The sequence below is a fragment of the Vanessa cardui genome, chromosome 21, assembly GCF_905220365.1.
Source record: "Vanessa cardui chromosome 21, ilVanCard2.1, whole genome shotgun sequence".
Classification (NCBI taxonomy): Eukaryota; Metazoa; Arthropoda; class Insecta; order Lepidoptera; family Nymphalidae; genus Vanessa; species Vanessa cardui.
This window is the reverse complement of record NC_061143.1, coordinates 11,778,028-11,804,063: the sequence shown is the minus strand read 5'-3', so window position 1 is coordinate 11,804,063 and position 26,036 is coordinate 11,778,028. Positions and strand designations below refer to the sequence as shown.

At 32.1% G+C, this 26,036-nt stretch overlaps 1 protein-coding gene across 4 annotated transcripts in view; it reads right to left on the bottom strand.

Moving 5' to 3' along the window:
- The window catches only part of LOC124538838, a 160,264-nt gene that overhangs the window by 66,664 nt on the left and 67,564 nt on the right, over positions 1-26,036 (bottom strand). For all 4 annotated transcript variants that reach the window (XM_047116062.1, XM_047116064.1, XM_047116065.1 and 1 more), the window contains one exon: positions 23,294-23,472. In XM_047116062.1, the coding sequence (XP_046972018.1) occupies positions 23,294-23,395 (102 nt within the window). In that variant the 5' untranslated portion in view covers positions 23,396-23,472. The remainder of the gene's footprint in view (positions 1-23,293; positions 23,473-26,036) is intronic.

Here is a 26,036-nt window from a genome sequence, read left to right as displayed (position 1 = left end):
ATTATTTGAAAAAGATTTATGTTTAAATCTAATACTAATATTATAATTGCGAATGTAACTTTATCTATCTGTCTGTTACCATTTCACTGTCAAACTATTAAACCGATTACGATTAAATTTGTGAAACTACGACTACGACTACAACTCATTTACGCCCAACATCTGACAACTAATCTAATAGTCACCATCACCCATAGACAATGACGCTGTAAGAAATATTAACTATTCCTTGCATCGTCAATGTGCCACCAACCTTGGGAACTAAGATGTTATGTCCCTTGTGCCTGTAGTTACATTGGCTCACTCACCCTTCAGACCGGAACACAACAATACTGAGTACTGTTCTTTGGCGGTAGAATAACTGATGAGTGTGTGGTACTAACCCAGACGGCCTTGCACAAAGCCCTACCACCAAGTAACAGTTGATTTAAATAATACATGTTGATTGTCTGTAACAGGAATCAAACTCGCGATCACCTTACACGTAGCACTCGTACGTACTATAAAGTATTATCTGAAATATCCAATTACCCTCATTAGAGCAGTTGTAAGGTTTGTTGACGTGTATAAGATCGATATAGTTCAAGGAGCTTGGTGTAATTTACACCGTTTCACTGTGATTTATAACAAGTTGAAATAGATTAACTTGGATTGGATTAACAGTAGTAATGCGATGTGTTTTTGTGTCTTCTCTTACACGAGTTTAGTTTCAAATAAGGCAATTTATACATAGAAAGATAAACGCTTTGATTAATAAAAATGGTGTACAGTACAATAAAATGTTCTGATTAAAGAGTAAATATTAATATTTAAGACAAAAAGTTAGTGTAATTTTTTTTACTCGAGATTTTTTTTTATATTATGAATATAATTCCAAAGTAATCTTTTCTAATGCTATGTAGTGCTAGAATAGAAAGCTATGAACCTAATATTATCACTGATACTATATTAACATAACAAGGAATGTTCTAATCATAATGATAAAATTGCAATGTTATCTTGTTGAATTGAGGTGACTGTTTTCAAATGCAAAGTTTAATGTACTAATTTCTAGAAACCGCTTACGAATGTTATGATAAAATTTCTTTACATATCAAACACAGAGTTAATCAAAATGATAATAGCGAGACGCAAAAGGACAACTACCTCCTTGGTGCTAATGTTTACATCACTACATAGTATAAAATAAAGTCGCTTTCTCTGTACCTATATCCCTTTGTATATTTAAATCTTTAAAACTAGGCATCGGATTTTGATGCGGTTTTTAATATATAGAGTGATTCGTGAATAAGGTTTTTGTATATAATACATGGACAGTATAATAAAGAAACACTGATAATTTTAGAAGTTTCGTGAATAAATAAAGTCTGTAGTATATTCAGTATGAGCATTAGACCCGTACGAAGTCGGGGCGGGTCGCTAGTTAATTAAAAAGCAACGAATATACATTTCTCACTGCTAGGCTTCTTAGGGGCAGATTGGAGTTTGCTCCACCGTTTATTCATTGGGAATGTTGGTGTTTACCCATGCAACATTCGACATATGAAGACTTCCTCACGATGTTTTCTTCGTGTTGAGATTAATCATTAACACAAATGTACATGGTAACTCAGTGAGTTTGAACTCACAATCTTAGGTTAGAATATATGTATTCTGACTACTGGGCCTAGTCATTAAGACGATGTATTTGAGTCAAATAAAACTTGAGTGATCGGTCGTTAAGTCACTATTGAGTGATGACTAATATATATTTAATGAGCATTTACATATAATATATCTTCATAGAACTATCCTATAATATACATTTAATACCCGTTTAGTTTAAGAGCCGATATGACCCAGTGGTTAGAACGCATGCATCTTAACCGATCATCGCGGGTTCCAACCCAGAATGTATGCAGTGATGCTCACCACTGATTTATCATGTGTTTAGTGTGTTTTTATAATTCATCTTGTACTCGGTGGTGAAGGAAAATATCGTGAGGAAACCTGCATGTGCCTAATTTCAACAAAATTTGGACACTTGTATATCTACCATCCCGCATAGAAGCAACGTGGTGGAAATTACTCCAAAAATTTCTCCTCGAAGGGAGAAGAGGCCTTAGCCCAGCAGTGGGAAATTTATAGTCTCTTAATAATAATTAAAAAATGTTTAACCAGTTCAGAAATCAAGGCAATATTTAAACAGTTAATATAATCCAGTCAATTGTTTCAAAATATCACAATTGACAAATCAGTAAGTAATCGGCCCCAATATTGGTAAGCCAAGACACTTTCAGTTTAAGATCGATTAAAATGTGGTACCCGATTATATTCTTGGAACCAGTTCAAGTAAACCACGAACCAACTAATTCCCATAGCGGAACAATGCACAATAGGCCGACCTTGGTGAAAGTTTCATTGGCATTTGCCCTCATTACAGCACGCGACTGTCGCTATTAATTTTTTTTCCACCAATGATATAGCTTAATATTATTCTACACGAATCATATCCACCAATGATATCGCTTATTATTATTCTACCATATCGATCACGTGTTGACAGCGATTTCCGTATCGCTTCTAATCTGTTTAGTGGAAATATTTCATGTGATTCTTATTACCTTCACCGTGCTAGTTTGTTGAACTTTAATTAGCTAGATAGCTTATTTAAGGCTAGTTGTCGCTTGCGGATTCGCTCGCGTTTTAGGGGTTTGTAGTAGTTTTTAGAGTTGAGATGGCCCAGTGGTTAGAACGCGTGCATCTTAACCGATGATTGCGGGTTCAAACCCAGGCAAGCACCGCTGATTCATGTGCTTAATTTGTCTTTATAATTCATCTCGTGTTCGGTGGTGAAGGAAAACATCGTGAAGAAAGCTGCATGTGACCAATTTCATAGAAGTTCTGCCACATGTGTATTCCACCAACCCGCATTGGATCAGCGTGGTGGAATATGTTTCAAACCTTCTCCTCAAAGGGAGAGGAGGCCTTTAGCCTAGCAGTGGGAATTTAGAGGCTGTTGTTGTTAAGGGTTTGGTTGTCTAGTGTTAGGCAAAAAAGTAACAAATGTCCTTGGAGTTCAAATTTGTTTCATACCAAATTTCATCAAATTCGGTTCAGCGGTTTGTTAGTGAGAGCGACAGATAGACAGACAAAGTTACTATCACATTTATAATATAGAAGTATAGTTTTAGGTTGAGTACATACAATATACAAATTCAAATTAAACAAATAATTATAAAACTAAAATGGCCTATTAGTTAGACTAAGGTTCAAATCCCTAAGCGCTCTAATAAGTTTTCTTGTTCGTAATTTGAGTAGTCATTCGAGTACCTACAATATTAATTGTTAGTCTTAATGCCCGTAACACTGGCTCACTTGCCCTTCGCTCCGTAACGCAGATCATTGTTGCTTGACCGTTAAGTATAAAACTCTTTAAGATACTAAACTTACGTTAATTAATTGCTTACGTTAATTTCTTCTGAAATAGTTACATACAAACTATCTATAACTATCCTAAAGCGAGATGATTCCTCAATTTTAATTAAGGATTCAAACCCAAGTATTACGGGTATTTAAATATTTAATTTTTGTTTGTTACAAATAATTCATTTCATACTAAAAAAAAGTATCAACGCGCGTAGTGCTATAGGCTACAAATATTTTACTCTGCAGAATGAATTAACCATTACTGTATGTACTGTAATATTCTAAAATTCAATTTTTTTAATGATTTTACACATATTATATGACCTCTTCAGCGACTGTCCTCACCGTCAACAACCTTAAAATAAAGGATGTATCGCTTTGTTCCTATGATTACATTGATTCATTCGCCCTACTGACCGAAACACGACAATACAATAAATGTTCGGTAGTATAATCAACAAACATATAATGGCAGACCTACACAAATCTTTCCACGAGAAAAACATGACAATCTCTTATATAAAAATTAGTCCTATACCCCACTGCATCACCAATTATCTTCATAACCAAAGTACTAGATTAAATCTGGGCACAATAGAAAAAAGATTTAAAAAAAAATCAATTACCTGAATAGAAGCGTTTTTTTTTCTTTTGCGCTTTAACTTGCGAAGGTGCTAAGCTATTTCTAAAGATAAGTTTATAATTCACCGCGTGTTTTGCGACAAAGAAAGTATGTGCAAAAATGCCATTGTCCTCACCATTGAACTATGTAAGGATTGCATTTTTCGAACAATAACATAACTGAGAGTCAATGGGATACCACGATTTTATTTCATTAAAATTGCGAAGTGCAACTTCTTTGTTTTTAGAAGTATTATCTGATAAAATCGACTGCAGACTCGAACCGAGCAAAAATATTTTACTCATCATCATCATCCTCCTGCCATTATCCCAAATTTATTTGGTGTCGGCGCAGCATGTCTTCTTCCGAACCACTCTTTCTCACAAGTAACATTCTTTCCAGCCACATCTTTCACACAATCCATGCATTGGTGGTCTCCTACCTCTAATAAATATTAATTTATTACTATCAAATAATAATAATTACTATATTATTTATTATTTTAAATTATTAATCCTCTATTATACAAATACTATCAATCTGTGTATCGGTCTGTGTGTTATTAATATAAATACACTTTGGTCAAGTATGGTAACAACAATCTTCAAGCAATTTAAATCGTCATTTTACAAGTGTAAAGCTATCAACGGATTGGATTGTAGATTCCACATCGATAATAGCAAGAAACGGGAATCATATACAATTAAATTTATTATAATTAATGAAAATCAATGATTACAAATTCCACGCTTTCCTATCTTCTATATAATCTTGTACCGTATACATTTTTTATTCATTATTTTTTGTGTTAAGCACTTAAATTAAATAACTGGCTCCTGGCTATTTCTATTCATATTAAATATACTTACGTAAATAATAAGTTTGACAAAAAAATTGAGACCGCCGGTTTCATCATCATTCGCCGGTTCTTCTAAGTTTAGGGTATTTTCTTTTCCGAACCGCTGGTAGTGTTTATTTGATTATCAAAAGGTGTAATGCTTCCAAATTGAAAAAGGGTGTTTGAGTTTGTGGTTAGTTATTCAGTGTAAATACAGGCACAAGGGACATTACATCATGGCTCCCAAGATTGGCGGCATAGGCGATCTAAGGTACAATGTTTCTTTCAGTTAAAATGTCCGGAAATGGGTCGTAGTGACAATAAAATATCATAATCTAGACGGGAAAATGAACCTTATAATAAATGGTTACTACATTAGATGGTCCAATTTCCCATGCACGAATCACATCTACTTATTACAATTTATGATTTACTGAATGCTCATAAAAATGTTTTACATAATACAATTTTTATCTCAACTTGATTGAAAGAATTTAGAAATAAAAACATCATTATTCATAAGTATTCATCTCGTGAGTCATTCGTTATTTAAGTAATTTACGTTCGGTCATCAGAGGTTATCTGGTGTCTTTAATTTAATTTTCATTAAAACTAGTTATTGATATCTATTAAATTATGTACATTTTTATAATAATGGCACTTTCAAATAAATCGTAATCATCGTACTAAACAAACTCGTAAGTTTGTTGTCATTATGTATCTAAACGAATATATAACAATATTCTTTATTTCATTATGCTTTTATGAGCGATTTTAAATAATTTGTATCAAGGTATTGTTAAGTATTGAATTTTAATACCCACATTTTTAGGGTTTTGCAGACTCGGAAGGTACGAAAAATCAAAATATACTTTATCCGGATCTACCACCGGATCTATCGGAGTACACACAGCCTCATCTGATATTCCACCGCAAAACAATAGTGCTACTACTTAGTAATAGTTATAAGGGTTGGTTAATATTTCTTACATTACCAATGTTAATCGGCAGTGATTACCATTTATACCTTATTATTTCTATAAAAAATTTAATACGGAACCTCTGTTTAATATTCCATTTGTATTGTATATTTAAACTAAGACGATATCACATTACAAGACGGAAACGCTATCATGACGATAATTTCCTATTATTACAGCGTTTTATTAGTACTTTCGCAACGGTAACACTGCTTTCTTGATTTTAAAACCGCGAGAGTTTATCTTGATGAATATCGCAACAATACTTACTCCGATGTAATCATCGTAACACATTAGACGGAAAAACAGGAACAGATGTATTTAATCCTAAGCAAAATAGTAAAGCTTGTCATTATCAACTTATGGTTTAAAAGTACCAAAAGATTTACAAAAACAAATAATTAATAGTTCGAATAAAAAAAAAAAAATTATTGGTGATTTCAATTTAGTAACTTTATAATTCCAAATTTAAAATATTAAAGTCGTTAGAGTATATGTAAGGTATAAGGGAAGTGTTTCTGAAGATTTGGATTCAAATAGGTCATCTGATGCTCAGTGATGACCACTGCTCATAAACATTGGGCCCTTATGAAACTTCACATTTGGTTACTCTTCAAACTGGAAGACAACAATACTGAGTATTACTGCTTGCCATTGTATTACATTTGTCTCAAGTGTAGAACACATGAGTGAGTCATCATATTATATTCTACCAAAGTGGAGAAAAAACTATTATCAAAGAAACACATTTTATAACCAATTAAAAATATATATGAAACAAAAATGCCACTAATACTTTGACAATAATATTGGTATTTTTAGAAATATTTATAGGCAAGGTTGTGCATTGACGAGATGGAAAGATCAAGTGAAAGACGCATCGTCCTCCAAATTTGACACGGTCACACAGGACGCTGGACGAAGACGATAAAACTGACGACACTTCTCAAGAACTGCAAATACATATTAGCCATTTCTGTTTCATATTGTAAACTAATTGTCGTAGCTTAGCTCGTCTTTTAGAGGTTGGATGTCATGCACTAATAAAAAATATTAGTACATGACACCTAATATGTAAAAAATATCCTATATATCGTTTGGATTCATATCATTAAATTCGGTTTAGTGGATTACCGTGGAAGAACAATAAGACAAAATAAGTATCTTTCGCATTTGTAATCTATATTAATATTATAAATGTGAAAGTAACTCTATCTGTCTGTCTGCCTGTTGGTTTTTCACTACCAAACCAATTAACCGAATTTGATGAAACTTGAACCAAGAAAGGGCATTTACTAATTTTTTGCTTAACGTGTGACAATCAACCCCCTAAAATGAGAGTGAAACCGTGAACAACAACTAGTATTAGTATAAACAATACGAAATTATAGATTTTTTCTCTCTCTTTGATCTTCTGAGATCCTAGTACCTTTTTCTGGTCGTTTAGTTTTTCTTTGACTATGAAAATTGTAATTCTTCTGTATAAATAAATAATAATGATGTTTGTTTTTAACAGTATAGAATGAACGTAACTTCCATAGTATTACTCCACGGTAAATTCCGTTTGTCATATAAATCAACGTGTGTTCGGTGAGCAGTCAGCCTTAACCTTTGTCAGCTGACCGCGTAGGAATTCTGCTGATTGCGTGTGACTCGTGAATAATTTGCTATGTCTTTGTTGATAAATTTATCGCATTCGAAAACATTAGCTGGCTTATATTACGTTTTAGTTTTACTTAATGCGTAATATCTTTAAACGTATTGATATCATATAATTATGTACCAATTTCCGTCAGTGAGGGAGGACAGTATAAAAATTGATAGTGGTCTTTTGTTAGGTATGGTTCTATTAATCTGTTATCTGATTGGTACCCATATATGTAGATATGTCACAGTTATCGTTCTATATCTCTAACAACATCAATACAAAATTTCATAATAGTTTGATGTGATATATGAAAATGAAACAGACAAAGGAATGGATTTTCTTACATATATCAATTAGAATAATTGATTAATTTTGATCAACTAATTGACGTAATAATGAGCAAAAAGTTTTACCTCAGTTCAGTTCCTATTGATTATTATTTATACCTATTAATTTTTTAACTGCAAAATTTTGTACGCAACTATGTGTATGTAAAAATAAATCATCATCTTCTTGGCGGCGTTAAAATATCACGAGGAAATCCACGCGTCGAGAAGCATAACCAATAATAATGCTTCTCTTAAGAAGCACAAATTTCTGCACAGAAGTGAAACGTTTAGCATTAATTTATAATGACGAAATAGCTTACGCTGGATTTGTGAAAATAGTAACTTTTTGCGTGTGTTTTGTTACACACAATCGATTCAGCAATCGTTAGTGAGAATTTACGTAAAGTTTATTGTATGTTATTTTGTATTGTAGAATTACAGCCATTATAATGAAATTAATTTGTTAAAAGTAAATGTTCACTTGCGACTAATATATTTTATTGGCAATCGACATATTACGAAAGTCTCAAGACTAATTCATTTCACTTTGTAAATTGTGTAAATTCACTTGTAAAAATCATAATTATGGTCCGCATTGTAGCGAGGAAGAAGAGCTGAAGCGCCAAAGCGTTGCGTTTGAGAAATGAGGTTTAAAGGTTTTTGTTAAGTCCTACAGTAATTTTGGTAATTTAGCGTTCTATCCGCTGATATGACGATTACTGTTAAAAATACTTGATCAGTCTCGGGTTCGTACGGCAGTTTACCAAACTGCACTCAGGAATAATGTAACTAGCAGTAAAGCATTTTTAAAATTGAATTAGTTCCGTAGTTTAGTCTCTACATACAAATACCTCTTTGTTTAAACACCTTTATAATATAATTGTAGATTATAATAAAGTGGTATTAAAGCATAGATTCCTTCGCTTCTCTTTGAAGAAAACCTTCAGCAATATTATATAGAATTTTAATACCCGTAAATGTAAACTTCCATTGATCTACTTTTCACATCATTACCAGTTAGCCTGCTGTCTAATTAATGACCTAGATAGGCATCAATCAGATGTAAATATATATTTAGGTAAAGGTCAGTAACGTCGCTGACACACGACGGAAACAATAATTACCTTTAATTACATCGGACAAAGGACACTTATTAAATTATTGTGGTACTCGCTGTTTAAGCCGATTCCAAAAATAAAGTTTTTTATTATTAAAATAAGAATTTATTTTATTCATCGCCAGACCTTTATCTACGTCCTCTTTTAATGGAGGCTGGCAAATGGGATAGTAGTTTCTCCATAAACGCTGTGACACTGATAGAACCTATCTCTTACATCGCCATTTTTCATAACATGTGACACCAACCGTTTAAACACCGGCTCTCTCACCATTCAACGGAACTCTACCTGGTTGGTTGGTGGTACATATCCAAGTAAATTTACAATATATGTAATTTTATGAAAAAAACTAGCTAAGACTATGGCTACAAAATGAATGTATAGCACACAAACCGTTACCCCCATTTAAGGCCTCAAGGTGTGAATTAAAAAAGTAGTCTATGTCCTTTCTCGGGACTCAATCTATCGCTCTATCAAGCTTCATCTATATTAGTTCAGCGGTTTAAGCGTTATGAGGTATCAGACTGGTACATTCGCATTGATAATAATAGTATAGATTTATAATATTATGATATGATATAGAATTCTTATTGATAGTCTTCTGTGTTCCTTTCTTTATCAGACCATGTTATCATTCATATATGATAATATTCTTTATCCCTTATATAGGTATGTCCTAATAAGCACTTTTGCATCATCATGTTACGAGACTTAATACAATGTAAATGTACCAATGTTTACAGATTCTAACGAGGATCGATAAGAATCTCAGTTGTAAATTTATGTAAACAACGATAATAATTATTAATTTAATGAAATATATAAGACTGAAACAACAAGATGTTTAGCTATTTAATTAATTAACAGATTTAACAACTATAAATTTGTAAACACGAATTTTAACTGAAATACTCTTTCATTAGTAACCAGCACGACTATACCTACAGATTCATTTTTTTTATGAAGAAGTTATACGTTTATATGGATCACCTGATAGTCCTTGGCATCCATAGACATTGGCGCTGTAAGGTATGTGCCACCAAGCTTGTAACAGCCTGTAAATTTCCCACTGTTGGGCTAAGGCCTTCTCTCCCATTAAGCAGAGGGTTTGGAACTTATTATTACGCTGTTCCAATGCGGGTAGGTGTAATGCACTTGTGGCAGAATTTCTATGACATTAGACATATGCAGGTTTCCTCGCGAATTTTCTATCACCGCCGAGCACGAGATGAATTATAAACCCATATATATATATATATATATATATATATATATATATATATATATATATGTAGTGGTGCTTGCCTGGGTTTAAGCCCGAAATCATCGACTAAGATGCACGCGTTATAACAACTAGGCCATCTCGGCTCTTACGAACCTTGGGAGTTGAGATATTATGCCCCTTGTGCCTGTAGTTACACAATTGAATGAAAAAAAAAAAATCATAATAGACTCGGGCTATCAAGACTATTAACCTTGGGAGCTAAGATGTAATGTCCCTTGTGCCTGTAGGTACAGTGCAGTGCAGCACAGTAACAGCCTATAAATTTCCATATGCTGGGCTAAAACCTCCTCTTCCATTAAGGAGAGGGTTTGGAACATATTCCACCACGCTGTTCCAATGCGGGTTGGTGGAATGCACATGTGGCATATATATATATATATATAGAGGTGTTTGCCTGGATTTGAAGCCGAAATCATCGGCTAAGATGCACGCGTTCTAACAACTGAGCCATCTCAGCTCTATCTGCTGTAGGTACACTGGCTAGTAAACATTCCTCTATATAACATGTTTACTTATGTTTGTTGGAATTCATAATAGACTTCGACCTTCTCGACTGACGCAACGTTTTGCAACCGTACGGGTGCAATGAATAAGATCTCGTAAATGGATTTCTTATCCGTGATCTGTTATAAAGGTCTTGCACTTGTCACCACTGATTATAAACTTATTACAAATTAATCTACAAACTAATGTATAGTCATTGTGTACTTTAATGTTTCTCTATTGATGTTGTATTGTTAACGTTAATAGGTTTCGAGCTGTGATCATTTGCTGTATTTTACACAACGTTTCCAAAGAATATACCAACTGAATAAAAAGAAGTTCAGCGTTACTAATACAGCTTTGTCTACTTAATAATCTTTGTAACAAAGTAGTTTTTTTATGTAATAGGTAGGACTGACAACTGGACTAAGAGATGGTAAATGGTCATTATGGCTGGCGCTGAATGAAACATTGACAGTACCTTACATCACCAATGCGACCCAAATCTTAGGAGTATGTTATGTTATGTTACAACAATACTAAGTATTATTGTTTGTTAGGATATGTGATGTCTGGGTGGTGGTTACCCAGACGGGTCTGCACAAAGCCCTACCAACTAGTAATAAATGCGGTTGCATTACTATATGTTTGCTATAATCGTATGTAGCTTCAAAAAATTGTTTTACGGTTCCTAAATACTTAAATATAAAAAAGAAAATTTGCATAAGTATGAATACACAAATTTTATTATGTTATACAAAACTATATAGATGATGATAAAGTAAAAGAGGCAACTCCTTTTTAACTTAACTTTCCGAAGTTGTAATTATGATCAACTAAGGATTTATTGTTAAGTTGACAAAAATATTGTGAGTAATGTTGAATGAAGTACGAATACACTATTTGAAGCAATCGTATTTACAATCAATTTAATTTTGTAAAGCCCCTTGATGATACAAAATAAAATTTAAATTAAAATAAACATGTTTACAATTTTAAACTTTATCCTCTCAAAGACATTCGTTCAAAAGAATTGTACGTTACATTGTTTCGTTTAACATTTCGTCAGTTTTCAATCCTTGGATTACCTAACACGGCTTCTGATGGACAGATTGTAAATGTATGTTAATAAGATGTCAAAGAATTTGTTTAAATTATAAAAAAGAACCATTTAACGAAACCTTTGTGTTTTCGCCGCGAGCTGTCACGATTCGTAAATTATTTCGAGTGACCTTCGAATATCAGGCATGGGGTAATGTTTGGTAAGATTAGAAAAATTACGAAACGATTTCAAATTAGATATAATAAGAGTTTGATGGATTATAATTTAAGGATCAAGATGTCACAGCGTGGTTAACAAAGCCTTCAGTTTGTGGACATCGCTTAGCTTCAAAGGTTATCGTGTTCTTTCGTCTAGCAAAAGTAGTTCCCGATTCAGTAGTTTACAATTCTAGATTATCTGTGTTCTTCTTTTATTTTATTTATTTATTATAAAACTAGTAGTCGCCCGTGGCTTCGCTTGCGTTTTACTGTGATGGTTGTCATGAGTTTGGCAAAAAAGTAGCCATTTTTTTGGTATAGGTTGGCGGACGAGCAGATGGGCCACCTGATGGTAAGTTGTCACCATCACCCATAGACAATGACGCTGTAAGAAATATTAACTATTCCTTAGATCGTCAATGTGCCACCAACCTTGGGAACTAAGATATTTTGTCCCGTGTGCCAGTAGTTACACTGGTTCACTCATCCTTCAAACCGGAACACAACAGTACTGAGTACTATTATTTGGCGGTAGAATAACTGATGAGTGGGTGGTATCTACCCAGACGGGCTTGCACAGAGCCCTACCACCAAGTCCTTTCTTGGAAGTCAAGTTTGCTTCATAACAAATAACATTAGAATCGGTTAAGCTGTTCTGTCCAGACGACCAGACAGAGTTAATATCACATTTATAATGTTAATATAGTTTTGAAAATTAACATATCAAAGAATTTGTGAGTCATCATACAAAGTGCATTTATTATTAAATTGAGAAACGTGTTGAATTCAACAATCACGTATCTACAGAAATATACACATAATATACCTAAAACTGTTTAATATGAATACAACTAACATTTGTTATACATATACTCAAAACAATAGATTAGAACAATTTTGTTAATTTGGAGTTTTTTTAACCGCGTTTTCGTAGAGTGTATAAAAAGGTACCTATGTCCTTCCATGACGGTTAGTTAAAGTTAATTTGTAAAATCATCAAATTAGACACAATTTTTCCGCAAAAGAGCAACGAAGAGCACGAAAGAATAATGTTGTCTTAAATTTTCGCGATTATTACACATTTAAATAAAACTAGTTATAACGGATTTAAATCGCGTATATTAATTATTTTTGGCATCCCGACGTTTCGAGCACTTTACAGCGTTCGTGGTCACGGGTAGACTGACAGTCTACCCGTGACAACTAGTTTTATTTAAAAGCACGAAAGAACATGCATCTTTATTAGTATATAAATAATATGTGAATATTACCTCTTCAACTAAGTTTTAGTATTGTAACAAAATTGCAAATACATTTACATATAATTATATGTGTTTCATTGGTAAATAGAATCTAATGTCCTTCCTTTGTGACACGCTGATATAACGGTCAAGAGTCGTACTTCTGATCTCTCAATCATATTTATCAACATTTGCGTCGCACATGAATTATCTTCAAGAAATTTCCTGACACTGCTTTGTAATCTATGACTCGTTGTATCATATAATTGAGAAGAATCGTAGGTAAATAATTTTATGTAAATTGTGATGTAAATAATGCAAGCAACATAAATGTGTTTTATTTATACAGGCCATATTAACAGACTAACTTAATATATTTTAAACGATCAGTATCAGTAAGTGTAATGATTGTCTATTGAATTAATTATTTTGATTTGAATATATTTTTTATTGTAGGAAATGTTCTCAAGAGACGTTTAAAGAAAAGGATCACTTGTTTTGCAAATTTTATATGGATGGTAATAAAACGGCTGACTCAAAATCAATTCTTATTAAATATTTTATTTATCATAATGTTTGTGAGTGAATCTTTTTGAGAATAAATTCTTAAACTACAATTCGAAACAATACTAAATGTAATATTTTAAATATGTTTGTATAAAGATAACGCATTCCATTAATTATATGTTAATAGAATTCTATAACCGTTTCGAACCAAAACTACACAATATATATTAAGTAGCAAAAATGGTGGCAGTTTTGTTAAAATGAATTATTTATCACAAGTTTTACTGTTATCGCGATTTCGTTCGTTTCGCATTTATTTCTTTCGATATAAATATCGATATTATAATATGCTTTTATGATTATCATAATTGCGTGAATTGGAAGCAAGAATGCTAGAATTCCTTTGTATTATGTTCCGGTTTGAATGTAGGGTGACCTAGGGTATTACAGGCACATAAGACACAGCATACAATATATCTCTTGGTTGACAGTGCATTGATGATACTACCACTAAAGAGGTGATTTGTATTTCTTACACAGTATCTGGTTAAGGTGGCCTACCATTTATCTGTATCTATACTCTATCTAGATGATAGTCAACACAAAAACAAAATGCTTAGATAATTATTGCAATTTTATTTTTGCCTTTTATATATATATAAACACCAAATTAAAAAATACATAACACAATATAACACATACACATTTAATTATTGATATGTCTTTATAGACATTCATAGATGAGAACACATGCAAAAAAATAGTGGACATCAGTTGGCCACTAAGTACACTCACACACTAGTGAAGTATGACGTCACAAATACCAATAAAAGAAAATTGCCCCGTTTGTTTTAATTGTTCGACACTATCTAAATACTCTATGATTCTAAATTTAAAATAAAAATCTTTTCGAACAAAAATGTTTAAAACGAAAAAGTTATTAATACACAGACATCACTTGTTACAGATCCATTATGTAGATTAATATCTAAATAGACACAAACAACATTCGTAGACATTTAATTATTCGTCTCGTGTATAATTAATTACATTATACATTCATTTTATTGACGATAATTAAATTTTATATCTCAGTTGACTGGTATTATGGAATTTATGTATCAAATGCGATTTGTTTATACACGGAATTGCGTTATTATACAGCCGTTAGCTACATATTATGTATTATGTAAAACCATATGTTATATTAAGTTATAGTATAACTAGTTTATAATGGGTTTGTTGTTTATAAGGGCAGGTATCGTTTAAATTATTGATTTTGATTTAAAACTAAATACGTTTCTTATGATTACATGATCTTAGGCATAGGGACAAATAAGGGTATTGGAATGATGTAGGATTAGAGCTACCTAAAATGGACCAGTGGTTATACATATAGGTATTAGTTACTGATTTAATTGATAAAATCATATCCTTAAAAAAATAGTGCAGAACTAACTGAGATTTATTAAATCTATTCACTGATAAAGGCGCGACCCTCCATTAAAAATACCCTGATAGCATTATTTATGTTGTCGTAAGTATGACGATCGTGCTTACAAGATGTCTAAGTGTGAGTGTAATTACTAATGTAGGAATAAAGACATAAAAATACATTTTGTTAATAAACAGCAATAGAGGCAAGATGGCCCAGTGGTTAGAACGCGTGCATCTTAACCAATGAATGCGGGTTTAAGCGCCACTGAACATCCATGTACTTAATTTGTGTTCATCATCTCGTGCTCGGCGGCGAAGTAAAGCATTATGAGGAAACCTGCATGTCTTTAATTTCATAGAAATTTTGCCATATGGTGGAAACCAGCCCGCATTGGAAGAGCGTGGTGGAATATGTTCGAAAAGGAGAGGAGGTGTTAGCCCAGCAGTGGGAAATTTAAAGGCTATTGTTGTTGTTGTAAACGCCAATAATTTAAAGTAGAGACGTGCCCTTGTGTACGAACTGATCTGTAGGTACTTCAGGGTGAAGCTACAGACACACAAAAAATTTGCCTCCAATAAAGATCTATTTACATTTTTTACTAAGTATGTGTAACAAACATCTAAACACACAAGCAAGATTCGTGAAAAAAATATTTTCAAATATTTAACAATGATTCAGGTCGGTCTAGTTAGTTTGTTTGCGCGTGCTCATTATCACGTATGTGAATCGCTGTGCAAATATTCGATTTGTGTCACAATATATTGAAAAGGATTCATTGATTAAACACGGTTTGAGCGTATGACGCGGAAATCGCTGATAACGCTGATTGCTTAATATTATTTACCTCAATTTTAAATAATAAGTACCTACATATAAAAAATATAAATACCTACATATAAAAGATAGCATTTGTAAATATATGTTTATTTTTTATTTTAATGCTATTGGTTAGCGATATGGGCCCCTGATGGTAAGTGGTCACCACCGGATAGACAATAGCATTGTAAGAAACATTGACCATTCCTTTCATCGCTAAAGCGCTACCAATCCTAGGTTACTAGGATGTCATGTCCCTTATGCCTATATTTACATTGGCTTACTCACCCTTCAAACCGGAACAAGACAATATTAATAAAAATTAAAAAAAATCGAATTTGACAATCAAAAATGTTTTTACTCCCAAGGTTTTAAGGTTCCTTATCGTCACGAATAGAATTAAATATAGATTCCGAGAAGAATCAACAAGAATCCTTGTAGTTTATTTACATGTATTAACTATTAGTAGAGCAGTGTCAAGTTATGGTTGTACATACATTAGTCCACTAAGCTTACCTAGCTCTATTATTTATAACATATCTATTAAATCTCTATCTAATCAAAACCGAAACTAAGTGACAACGATCAGGAAATACAGTAACGCACTTGACCCAAATACATAACTGGTCGAACGCTCCAATTAAACAATAATGACCCTTAAAGCCATAACAATAGCTGTCACTTATAGGATTTGCATTAAACTTATTTACAAACATATAAATTGAGCCTTATTTCTATGTGTATAAAAGCGAATTAAATTGTCGATATTATCAAACAATTGTCAATAAACGAATTTGCATATTGTTTTATGTTATTCAATATTCAACCTTATGAATATAACATTAAGGGTGTAATTTTAAGTTATAAAATCAAGTATTATTTTAAAGTTAGTTCCGACTATTTTCAATCTTATTCCTATGACGTTAAGGTCGTATTATTGCGATTTATAGTTGGAGATAACGTTATAAATGAATACTATGATTGAAAGTAAGTGATAGGGGAGGTAAGTAAATCAGACTTGGTATGCGGCCATGAATCTCTTACTTCCTAGATAGTAGGCTTTAAAACCTACTTAAGGTTTATATAAGACTAGGTGTCGCTCGGCTTGGCTTTTCTGGCATTTTAGAGGTTGGTAATGATAGGTTAGGGAAAAAGTCTTGAAGTTCAAGTTTGCTGCACACAAAATTTCATCAAATTTGGTTCAGCGGTTTGGTCGTGAAATAGCGACAGACAGACAGAGTTACTTTCACATTTATAATATCAGTAGATGAATAGTTAATTTTTTTTTATTCCTATAAAAATAAATTTGAGAAGGGACCACAATAGAGCTACAATAATAATTAATAATTAATTGTAACAGAAAATAAAATTGTTCCATACATGCTTTCAATGTAAATACTTTAATATGCTTACTCATTGAAATTGCTTGATAACTTTTTTGTATATTTGAAATATTAGCAATAGATAAGACAATTATTGTTATAACACTCCGAAATGTTTATAGTTCTAGGTCAGATTTGAATCTACAACATTTAGTTAGTTCTGTCTACTGGATCACATCGACTGCAAATTAAATTTAAAAAGAAAGAAAATAACATATAAAAGCTATGCAAGTAAGGCATGCTTAAGAAAAATAAACGACAGCCTTCCGCGTTACGTTAAAGTAATAAAAAACAAAAGTTGGCGCAAAAGTGGGCAAGTGAACTTTCGTATGCCTTTGTATTGAATAAATTTTACATTATTTTTATACTTTATTATGCGTTCGGATGGCTAGTGAAAGGTCGTTGACCTTGAATTGATTTATTAAAAATGCCTTTTTTTGACGTCACGAGTACTTTATGGGACGTCTCGTTTCATCACTTGTTTACACTTTACGTAAATGTTACTTGACTTTCATATTAAAAGGTTACGTACATTTCCGGGGTTGTGAGTACTATTTTTTTGTACAGACATAATGACTAACTTTACATAATAATTGGTACGTGCGTTAAATGTCATTTATGATTGTTTTTGCTATCGCAGCTGCCAAAATGTTTATTAAGCGTGCGTCTGACTTGCGTGAAGTGCTGTTAATATATGTAAATTGCAAGTATTAACCGGACCTAGATAACTTACAACAATTACAAAGATAATATAGGAACTGCTTTTTCTTATCATATTAACATGACAAAAGAAACCGAGTAGCAAGTTGACCTTTAAGCGACTTTCATGTCAATTTTAACTACATAATTGTTTTCAACGTCCATCCATGCCGAGCCGTCGGGCTCTTAATAAGACGGCATGAACTTTACTCAACGCATCTCCAGTTTAGCTAATAATTATTTGAGAATAAACTTGCGACAAACGCTTAAGATGTGTTTCATGTTGATTTAATTCTAACTATCTGATGCTAATTATGCAACAGAATTTATTTATTTACGACATAATATTACAGCTTGTAAAATGTTCAGTATTTCTGTACTATATTGTCTATGTATTATATACAAAAACCTTCCTCTTGAATCACTTTATCAATTTAAAAAATGGGATCAAAATCCGGTACGCAGTTTTAAAGATTTAATCATACAAAGGGACAGAGAAAGAGATTTTGTTTCTTTAGGAGTTATAAAAGGCAATTAAAAAAATCAAAACAAAATCTCATAAAATTGCAGTAGATACATTCTACATTCACAATGTTAGGAACCATCTTTAACATTTCGCTTTACGAATGACCACCATATTAAGGATACGAATATATTTGATAGGAAATTAATCTCTACACGAATGTAACAAGGAATATAATCGTGTTATCTCAATAGATACGAGCTTGGAGATAAATCTGTAGGGTCGTCGAAGGTCGCCCGGCCGAAATGTCAGCTGCATGCAGACAGGTGGTAACAAATATATGTTAGGCCTGTTATACATCGATAAAAATTTAATAGCTCTAATATGAAACACCGATTTCACTGTTTACATATAATTGAAACATTTTTAAATGTGAATTTTTCGTTAATTGACGAGACATTTTTTTCTTAAAGATATAAAAAGATACCAAACAATAACGCCTCGCAAATATTCCTCTTTTGAAAAAAGCCTTTATCTCTTGCTACGGTTTGGGGCCGCGTAAAGCTGCCTCAAGCTACTGCGCTCAATTATGAGATAATAAAGAAAGAGATACAGAATAAGCTTTTTTTATGATCATCCGTTCGCTTATTTCTTTAACCGATCATCTGCTAAACCAGTTTGAATTCGGTGTTGAGATAGTTTGAACCCTCCCTAAATATATTATAACTTTTACTAAAAATGCAGACGAAAAACCTTAAAATAGGTTTGAATTGCGCTCACTATCCGCCATCTTGTTTATTTGTTGACGTCATTAACTATGAAATTTGTGACAATGCAATTCGATAAGAATATCCTTTTTTATTTATTGTTTAAATATTTTTGTTGGAAAATGTGTAAAAATGTTATGAATGTGCACTGGGTTGGTGGGCCCTTATTGTTATTGGTCGAAACTAACTGATGAGGGAGTACCTGAGCCAGACTTCGCATCTCAATCGTGAAATGTTGAATTTTGACTTACGGTGATACTCTATTTGCATGCTTACAATATTAAAACGATTATAATAGTAAATGTCGCTTATCACTTTTTGACATTTCACGGTCGTCTTGTACGGAGAGTTTTGATCTTGTTCGAACATATTTCTACAGTTATTGATCGAGTGACGAAAGGAGAGATCTACTACGTAGGTTATATTACGCTGCAATTTTGTGATAAAATATGGAATTAAATTAAGTTACAACTGTAATTATATAAAAGCACGTTCGTATGTCGTAATTAATAGAAAAAAATGCAAGTTGTAATATAAATTAAACACGTATAAAAGTGCACTAGAGGACAAAGTAAGAACTATTGTTAAATGTTTTCGAAACATATTAACCTGAAAGTTATATAAAGATATATTGCCTATTTTTGGTGCGTATGTATGTCACTCAATTTTTCTTAAACAGCTGGACCGAATTTGATGTTTTTTGTGTATATATTTGAATCTAACCATCTAGATACCCATCTAGATGGTTTAGATGTACTAGATAGGGTTGCAATTGTATTCGAGAATTATTTTAACGGGTATAAAATTTTGTGTCGAAAGAGTTCGGGGACGGCTGTTTTATAAAAAAGTGTAATATTACATATTGCGTTTAATTATTGTGTAATTTTCACAACTGATCGCTGAGTGCTGAAATTTTGCACAATTTTCGTGCTGGTGATAGTACAGTATATATACAACTTTTTCTTTGTTTTCAGAATAATTAAGCAACAAATAAAAAATTGTTTTTAAGATTTTTTTAACTCATTGAAAACCAATGAGTCATTAGCATGACATTCAACACATTAAGCATTTTTGTCGCCCTTGGCACGCGACACTTGTAGCGAAAGGCTTTAAAAACTAATATTTTATTATCACCCATATTACTATAGCAATAAGATTGAAAATTAACAAGTGTATCGTCTTTAAGGTCGTTTCAGGAAATGTTATCGAAATTTGGATCTTGTGAAATAGACATAAAGTTCATTATGAAATAGCAAGGAGAAGTTAGCGAAGAGTGATTTGTGATAGCATCCTTACCAAACTATATAAGGAAAAGTTTGTTTAATAATAAATTATTAAGGTGAAACGGCTTCGGGAACGATGAAAGTAAAATTTCAAGGTCGAATCTGAGTGCAACGATTGCATGTAACGTTTTTGATTTAAACGGTTTGCTGAAATTAATTTAATCTCACCTGTTAGCATGAGTGGGTTATATTCTGCAACTGGAATTGAAACCAGTTCTACCTTTTAAAGTTCTCGACTAAACAAAAGATTACAATCGACTAAATTTTACGAATACAGAGGCTAATAAATTAAGGCATATTTATATATTTCGATTAACACAACAACATAGCGCGCGAAACTCATGTATGTGTATTTTTAAAAACTTTCCACAGGTAATGCTGTACATATTTCATTGATGTTATAATGCACAGGAAATAATATAAATATTATTAAAACATAAGTATCTAATCAGTTCTTAGCTCTCTATACATTAATCATTATTACACATACGACCTTTCGTAATGACACATCAAATTAACATTAACAGTACGGAACAGCCAATCAATAATTAGTTATGTAGTTTATTAGTTTCCAACTAAGTTACATACATATTTAACTGAAATATTTTTATTGCACAACCTGAGTTACAATCAACAGATAAACTTTTTTATCATTTAAATAATCTTACGTTGTATAAAATGTCTTATTTATTAATTAATGCTTAAAGGAAAATTTAGCCCATGATTATACTATTTTATACCCAATAAGTTTATTTATCTTTTTCATCAAGCCTCACATATATCCTTTTCAAACTAAAAAAAGGAATTCGAATTTCGAATTCGCCGAAACATCTATTTAAAGATATTAGCGATAGCAGTAAAAAAACAAGTCTTCATTTAAAACATCGAAGGCCAAATAATTACAATTTTTTTTAAACTAATAAAAAAACCGTTATTGACCACGATAATGAAAATGAAAGTAGTTCTTTTAACGCGATGGCGAGATTCTTTTTTTATTTCGTTAAGTATTTTTTGTATAATACAAAAAATCTTAATAAACATAAAACTTTTAGTCGAAGTAACAAGCAACATAAACGGGTACAGTGAGGTGAGTATTTATTCTATCACCAAAATCTTTGCTTTTTTATTAAAATACTCTTATAATTTATAACTTAGTAAGTATAAAATATGTCATTAGTACTTAATAAATAGTTTCTTTTTTATTAACGCATGAGTCTCGAACCCGAATCTTGTCCTAAATATAAGTTATGTCATTTAAAATCAATTCAAATATGGCGGCATATTAAAAATCTCTCGAAATGACATTTAAAAACGACGAATGGTACTATTAGTATTTAGTAAATGTCCCACTAACAGTAGGATAAGTTGCTTATTAGGTATATTTATAAGATTAAAATTTTCAGTCTATAAAACAAAAGACACACGAGCACGCGGTTAATTTTAGTTAAGAAACAAAAAAGCGAAAGAAATTAGGGACTTTTGTATTCACTTACGTTGCTTCACTAAAATGCTTCGCGAATCTCTCGAATTAATATCACATAAGCATAGTCGGGTGCAAAGTTTCAATCATAAGCCAATGCAATGGAAAGGTTTACACCTTAGGTTTACACCTAAGCTGTAGCCGGACTAATGATGTTTTGTCTACAGATAACAAATTCCGTATTTATCTGATAACCTGTATACCTCTAATAACTGCTATAATTTATTTACTGATATGCAAAATAAACACATTTCATAAACATTGGTTTTCTTCCAAAACAGATCGATAGCATTTATGTATTTAATTAGTGGTGTTGTGTTCCGGTTTAAAGGTCGAGTGAGTCAGTGTGACTACGGGCACAGTGGACATAATATCTTGGTTTTCAAAATTGGAAGCCCATTGTCGATGTAAGGATTAATATATCTTACAGAGTTATTGCCTAAGGGGGTGGTGTATCAATTAGAATCAAGTGTCATATTTGTTCGGACGCTAATCTAGATCTTAAAACAACGTAAGTACAGACGTAAATATCGTAAATAAGTAGATCGCTGCGATTGGTTTACAAGACTATAAATATATATCTTTTTTGCCTATTCGCCGTACAATACAATTTAACCAAATCAATTAAACAACGAATAAGTTGCCTCAGAGCTCGTGACCCTCTATAAACGGTATCGTGTTTCAATAACGCGGCAGTAACGCCGAGATAGCCTACATGTTGTAATCTTAACAATAGTATTGAAATGGTAGGGATGCTGTCGGTGGTCACTGCCTCACGTGATGAAATAGACAATTATGCTTCAATGGATAGTATGATTCAAAATCGAAAAGCTGTACACTTCCTTCTACTATGGAGATTAAATTAGTAAGATGGATTAACAAAGTATAGATAAGAATGTACACTACATTCTACTAACACAACGATCTAGTTTCGTTTTGATTGAAGTTGAATCGAATTATAATTGAATATAAATTTATAAATTTGGAAAATAATAATCAGAACGTAACGTAAATTTTCCTTTGTAAAATATGAGCTTGGATCTATATTATTTGGTACATGTTTTGTACATTAAAAAAAGCAGTGGACCTATCCAATTATATTTACGCAATTTGCACAGATATAGTAAATAGCGCAATCAAGTGTCATTGCGCCAAAAAAACATCTATGTAGGTACGTCTATCAGTTGTGCCGATTGGATAAGCCAAATATATTAAGAGTATTTTGAGAGATCATTTATGTACTTACCGCTTTAGAATAGCCGCTACCTGCGCTGCCATCAGACGAGTTGCTAAGCCTTCGTTCGCTGGGCGCCGGTGGTGACCACGTTGTACCGCTGTCCGACGGCATGGTGGCATCACATCACTGAACCGTCACTATGAAACACTTCACTTCACTGAACGTCCCTTTTGTTCATTATGTGTTACCTGAAAAGAGAAGACATGTTTATTACTATAGTTGATACTAGTTGTGTTAGATGACAAGCATAAAAAATAGCCTTTGCCCTTCCATTGGGTTTCAAGCTTGCTTCATAGTAAATTGTATCAGCTATTGGTTTAAGGCTGACCTTGGCTTTTAAGGCAAAAATACAGACTGGTCAGACTTTTAGGTCAGTCAGGAATATCCCTATACATAAGAACTAATAACATTAAATGCTTAAATATATACAAATATGAAATAAAACTAGTTACTGTATAAATCTTGACCGCGTGGAATGGTGGCAAAAATGCTAGCAGCATTTCCCGTTTAATCGCAATTCCGATCCTCTGGGCAAAAGTAGATCCTATATTTGTTGACTTCCACACTAATCTGTCTAAAAGTGTGAAAGTCTTTCGAATCAAAATTCATTTTTAAACTCACTCAAATTACATTATTCTATATGAAAGCATTATACATTTATTTATTTATGGTCAAAATAAAAAAAGCCTTGACCTGAAAAAACTGGCAATAGCAACTAACCAGATATATTTTTTGTCAAATTTATTAAATACACAAGTATTTAATGTGAAAAGTTAAAAATAAAAAATATGATATGTACATAACATTACAATTTTGTACATAAAAAATGAATTTTAAAACGTATTCCATTATTTTCAATAGTATCGTATAATTATAGCGAATTACGCTATAGTAATTGAAAATTTTTAATGAATCCAGATGAAAGTTTGCATCGTGAGATAGTATATAGAGATTAAGCAATTTCAAAGAGATGATTAAAAATTAATTCCATGAACAAACACTAACAAAATCGATCGAATTTATAAAACTTAATTTAAAGTTTAACAAGATAATTTAAATTTCGATACTTAAAATCTTTTAATTTTAAGCAGCGGCGCTGAATAAAGATTTTTCAAGAACTTTTATTTACGCTAAAAACGTGTAGGTATATATATACAAATACTATTTATTATATTCTTAAAAATATATAAAACGTTTTTTTCGTTTTGTTTTGTATCGATCGATCGATTATGGATCGACTTAATTATAACGAATATTTTAGTGTGTTTAAATTTTTGGTATAATCCTTATGTCGCGAAAATAAATAGCCTTTTAAATAAAAAAATACTAGATGCAGCTTTACACTTGACGACACCGCAGGATTTCTATGAAATTAGACACATTCAGATTTCCTCGTGAGTTTTCCTTCACTGCCGAGATCAATTATAAACAATTAAGCACATGAATATTCAGTGGTGCTTGCCTGGGTTTGAACCCGCAATCATCGGTTAAGAATCACGCGTTTAACTACTGGGACATCTCGGTATTATGATTAGTAAAATCCTAAAGAACATAATGACAACGCAAGTCAGTCAGATTATAATTCTATATGTTCTATGAGAGTGATCGGTCAAACGGTGTCAAATTCTTTTCATATCAAACAGACATACCAACTTCCATTTGATATATACTTAATATACATAGATAGTGATCCGTGTGAAGTCACACGAACACGCTAAGAATATCATAATGATATTTCGTTAGTTAACACGCCCATCATAAAGTTTATAATGTTTTCTTTTTCCTTTATTTACATCAAAACTTCACACAATCAGGAAGTTACAAACTAAATACGTTTTATGTAATGAATAATGTTTTAGTTACATAAACAATTGTTGGCGAGATTAAAAAAAGGTTTATGTAAAAGCAGACTAGTCGGTACACTAACGAGTTTTTGTTTGAAATAATTAATGCAGGTCATTTAGAATGCAATTAGATATTTTATTAAAAAATTTTTTTTTAAAGTTATTTAAATTTAGAATAAAAATACGCAACACAAACTCGCTATCATACACTTACGCATGTATTTAACTTATAAATTTATGCAATATTAAATAGTGTTAATTATAAGTGTATACTGAATTTGTTGCAAAGGATGTAATATATAAGTTACAGGCTTATATTTTATTTACAGCAATATTATGATAATATTTTCTCCAAATAAAAATGTTTATATTTATAAAATGAAATGAAAATGTCACAAGGGATGTCCTGTATGCCGGTAATTGCGATATCGTATATAAATATTATATTTATTAGAACACGAATATCGTTTCAAAGACAGCATTGACTGAATACCATAATAGATAAATCGTTACCATCATTCACCTGACCTTATCGCATTGGCCTCACTTTTGTGATGTTAAAGATATGAAAACACTATATAATAAATGAGAAACAAAAAAAAAGGTTCGCCGGTTCTTCTCAGGTCAGGGTATTTTCTTTTCCGAACCGGTGGTACTGTTTCAATTGACCATCAATAAGAAAGTGTTATGCTTCTATATTGAATAAAGTTGTTTGAGTTTGAATATTGGGTAAATTTTTCCAACCGGTCGTCTGATACAACTCAATGCTTTAACGGGATGAGTTTATATTCCCAGACACTCAGTCAATCCTATTTATAATTTTAATACATCAAATCGTCTTGGAATTAATAAACGTTTAATCACCAAAAAGGTACAATTAGGAAGTAAAACCTTTTCCTCCTTTCTGA